Consider the following 4,092-nt stretch of genomic DNA (forward strand, 5'->3'; position numbering starts at 1 on the left):
CATGGTTCAGTTGGTAGAACCAAGTCTTCTCGGATAAGGACTTAAAATGGAGGTCCAGTGTATACATCTGGCTCGTGTGCACTAAGAGTAGGGGGTTACCCCGATGTTATGGATCATTTCAGCCCTGTCGTCGTGGAATGATGTGAACATGTATCTGCCAAGAAGCGCCTCTTTACGGCTGTGAGGTAGTCACGGACCACGCCCATATGCAATTCAGCACAATGACGCTGCAAGTTATGGGTTATTCTCCTACCTTTAGTCCCTTTGACCACACTAATTATCAATTTTGAGAAATCTAATTTAAAAAAAAAAAACACAATGAAAGATACCTGTAGATCTATATTTTATAATATACAATCTGATATTATACATAACAATAAATAATAAATAAATACAAATCTCAACTGATGGTTATTTGGTTCTGAGAAGAACCGTTTAGATATGTAATGTCCCAACTTTTATATGCTGCATGATTATTTGCTTTGAAATGGGGAAACTCGCATAAATTTTTCAATAAAACGAATGGAAAGAATAGGTTGAGTTTATAAAAATGGACCAATTTTCAAGCTGTATAACACTTTCACATTATATTACAACAGTACCAATAATTGGAAATGGAAATGCAGTACAATATTACAAACAAGATTCCAATTCACATTCTTCTTCATCTCTGTCCAAGTTGTTCTTGTAATTTTTTCATAATATCCTGCATTTCATCTTTTGCTTCTATAAGTTTAGTTAGGTCTGCCTGTATAGTCTCTTGAGATGTTTCAAGATAAGTGTTTGCGTCTAAATATCTTTTGACTTTCTCAAATTCTCTTGAAACTTCACTGTTTTCATTCAAATTGTCGGTTAATAATAATATCTGTCTCTCTCCTAAGTTCTCGTTAAGTTTCACCTGTGAAGATGTTGCTTCTGAAAAATAAGTAAAATTAATTAAGTTATTGTATAAAAAAATACTCCCTTACACCACCCCCACCCCAGTGGACTAAGGATGGAGGAACAGGGAAAGGTAGAGGTGGAAAAAAGAAAGACAGGCATTCAAGAGTCTAATTGTTTCATTCTAACCTCCACTACCTTTGGTACCACAAGCATCATTTACAATATTGTGTAGTGCTGAGAAGGCTGTATCTCCATCATCTGCAGTTTTAAGATCTTCCAACATGTCCTCTGTAGATGGAGTCTTCGGCCTTTCCGGTAGTGCTGGCAGTGGTTTGCTAGAATATGCCATACTTTCAAACAATCACATCAAGTCAAGCAGATGGATTTTGTTTTCTATAAACGAAGTAAAACCAAAACACATGCTTATGTACTTTAAACTCAACACTAAGACTACTTAATAACTACGGAAAATGGAAACAAGATTCACCCAGTTATGTACTGTATGATGTAACATCATCAACAACTGTGAACAGGGGAGGGGGGGCAAAATCTTTCCCCATTGAAGATGCCCTTATCACCCCGGAAAGTCCCTGAAATTCTCAAATTTGGTTTTTTGTTGGGCTAGGCCAATTTCCTCTAAAAATTGCACATTTTAGAGAGTTTTGCTCAATTTCAACGAAATTAGAATTAAAAACACAAAATTCTTCCACACGCTTCAAGCGCATTTTTTAAGGGTAAAGCTTGTGCTTGCCTCCTTTGCCTTCTAAGTTATTTAAACACATAATGGTCCCAAACTCAAGAAAGAAAATTGAAGGGCCTCAATGTGTAATGATGGTGAAAGAATATGTTTGTAATAAATAAAGCCATAATGAAAATGCTTATAGTCAGTTTAAAAAAAACGAGTGTGGCCATATAAAACATAAGCGCATTTCTTGTTGAGGTAGGCCAATTTTCTCTAAAAATTGCACATTTTAGGGGTTTTGATCAATTCCAACGAAATTAGAATTAAAAACACAAAAATTTTTTGCACGCTTTGCACGCATTTGTTAAGGTTAATGCTTGTGCTTTCCCTCCTATGCCTTCTAAGTTATTTAAACACATAATAGGCCCAACTCCAATAGAAAGAACATTTAAGATAGATCGTTTTACCTAAAAGAAGGGCCTTAATGTGTATTTATTGATGGTGAAGGAATGTGTTTGTAATAAATAAAACCATGATGAAAATGCTTATACTGTGTTTAGTTTCAAACACGTGTGTGTGTGGCCTACATTACTGTATATTATAAATAAGATAAGCCCTATGTCATATTGTTTTCTATATGGTGGGGGGGGGGGAAATGGTGGGGTATCACACCCGGTAAATTACTAACTGGGAAAATTATTACCTTTACTCCCCCTGACCCAAGACCCCTGTTACGCGCCTGGTGCGGCCTGACAGCGATTTTTTGCAGCCCGCGAAAATGAATTAAAAACCCTATGTGTGCTGCCCGCCAAGCAACACTGGCTAGAAAACACCTTGTTTTTTAAGGCCTGACATCGGTTTTATGTAAAAAAAAAAAAAAAGCAACGTTATTAAAACTGAGAATAATAATAAAGACTTTAATTTAATGTGGTGTATAAAAGCAGTGGGTTGAGGGTTTGGAAGCTCAATAGAAACATTGAAGTTTGGATGCGGTCCTCAGTGCTAAATAAAAAAAAATCACTTTGGCCCTCCGACCGATTTTTATGCCCACCCCTGCTCTAGACTTAGCCGGACTCTAGGCCTATAGCCATAGCTTAGTAAGCCTAGCCTAGCTAAGCTAGTAGGCCTAGTTAGGCCCTAGCCTAATAAGTAAGGCCTAGGTTACCCTACCTAACGTTCGAGCGTGGGGTTTAGGCCTAGCCTAGTCAATAATAAATTAGTGATTCTATTATGAAATATATTAAGGTCAATTTGAAGGAAAGTTGGAAGCAATAATATCAACTTATCATAACAGCGTAAAACAAACCCAGAAAGCTAGGCTACCGTCTGTGCAGCTGAACTTTCATATACACGACGACGACGAACGTTATATGCGTAGCATCCCGTGAAATAGTCTCATTCTCGTCCATAGTTTTATTGCGGTATGGCACGATTTTCAACTGCGATTCGAAATCGTTTACAGACTTTTACAATACAGTGTTGGATCGGTCTTTAAACGTAACTCACGCTTTGTGAAAGTTACATAGGCGTTTAGAAAACTAAATATTTTGCTGTATATTTGATTCTGAACATCATTCAAGATGGTAAGGACTTTAAAATATATTGTAGAATTATATTTTGATACCACGTTTCTATTAAAACTCTTCATGTATTCGAAATTTAGGACAGATTTTTCGCAGAATGTTCAACATACTTTAGGCCCTAAGTTACTACTAACTAGGCCTAGGCCCTACCTAAGTTAGGGACGCGGCCTAGGCTCTGATGTGTTACTGCTAGGCAGGGTTGACCAGAATGAGGCTGTAAACTAGGCCTAGATTAGACCCTACCGCCCGTCCTGGGCAGGAGGGCCAAAAAATGTAGGCTAGGCCTAGCTAAGCCTTGACATTGGAGCCCAACCATTAATTCAATATTACATTTCATAAACGCAAATAGAGAAATTTATTAGATTATCACTCCCGCCAGGGCTCGAAATTCACGCTAGCAAACTAGCAATTTGCTAGTAGGTTTGTCATAATTGCTAGGTAAAAATTCACAAACCAGCAAATTAAAAAAAATGATTGCTAGTTGAAATATCTATACAAAATATCTTGTAATTAGCCTAGTAAGATGTGTATAAGAGACAGCACTGTGAGCGACAGTAATACAAATTTTATTAAATTTATTTATTTCTTTTTTAATTATGAAAATCGACTAAAAATGCCTATAATCGACGAAAAACGAACATTTTTTTCATCTTGAGCACAAGATGTGAAGTGCGCCACCAACAGTAATTTTTTAAAACCTTGCATTGCTTGCATGCATGCAAGAAGCTAAGTAGTAAAGCAGTGTGTAGGGAAAAAAAATCGCTCACATGTGTTTGTTGACGAAAGTAACGGGCGATGCAATCGGTAGTTAAGGCGAACATATCTAATTTGGTTCTTTTTAGATAATAAACAATGTTTCAGATATGATAATAATAATTTACTATGAAGCTTAGAAAAATAATAGGTTACAACCTAGGCTTCAATTGGCAGATGTTTTAGGCCTAG

At 36.7% G+C, this 4,092-nt stretch overlaps 2 protein-coding genes across 4 annotated transcripts in view; one reads left to right on the forward strand and one right to left on the reverse strand.

Moving 5' to 3' along the window:
* Positions 1-321: 321 nt before the first annotated feature.
* Positions 322-3,009, reverse strand: LOC117119819. Of its 3 annotated transcripts, none has more exons than XM_033264755.1 (3): positions 2,871-3,009; positions 1,078-1,275; positions 322-915 (listed from the first exon to the last, which is right to left on the reverse strand). In XM_033264755.1, exons 2-3 carry the CDS (start codon positions 1,229-1,231, stop codon positions 665-667), a joined length of 405 nt encoding a protein of 134 aa, XP_033120646.1. In that variant the 5' UTR covers positions 1,232-1,275; positions 2,871-3,009; the 3' UTR covers positions 322-664. The 3 variants fall into 3 exon arrangements, with proteins under 3 accessions (XP_033120646.1, XP_033120645.1, XP_033120644.1); XM_033264754.1 differs by having other exon boundaries at positions 1,069-1,275; positions 2,888-3,006; XM_033264753.1 differs by having other exon boundaries at positions 1,069-1,275; positions 2,871-3,002.
* A 13-nt stretch (positions 3,010-3,022) lies between these two features.
* LOC117119818 (ribosome biogenesis protein NSA2 homolog) overlaps positions 3,023-4,092 on the forward strand; it is a gene marked incomplete in the record, with an annotated part of 24,511 nt that continues 23,441 nt past the window's right edge. Inside the window, 1 exon segment of the mRNA XM_033264752.1 lies at positions 3,023-3,147. Coding sequence (XP_033120643.1) covers positions 3,145-3,147 — 3 coding nt within the window.

The sequence above is a fragment of the Anneissia japonica genome, unplaced genomic scaffold, assembly GCF_011630105.1.
Source record: "Anneissia japonica isolate Jap-2015-1 unplaced genomic scaffold, ASM1163010v1 scaffold724_len3256291_cov202, whole genome shotgun sequence".
Classification (NCBI taxonomy): Eukaryota; Metazoa; Echinodermata; class Crinoidea; order Comatulida; family Comatulidae; genus Anneissia; species Anneissia japonica.

Coding starts and splice junctions, on each gene's coding strand:
- LOC117119819 (XM_033264754.1), bottom strand. CDS start 1,231: ATGGCATATTCTAGCAAACCACTGCCAGCACTACCGGAAAGGCCGAAG. Junction 916..1,068: donor TGGTACCAAAGGTAGTGGAG/GTTAGAATGAAA, acceptor CTTATTTTTCAG/AAGCAACATCTTCACAGGTG.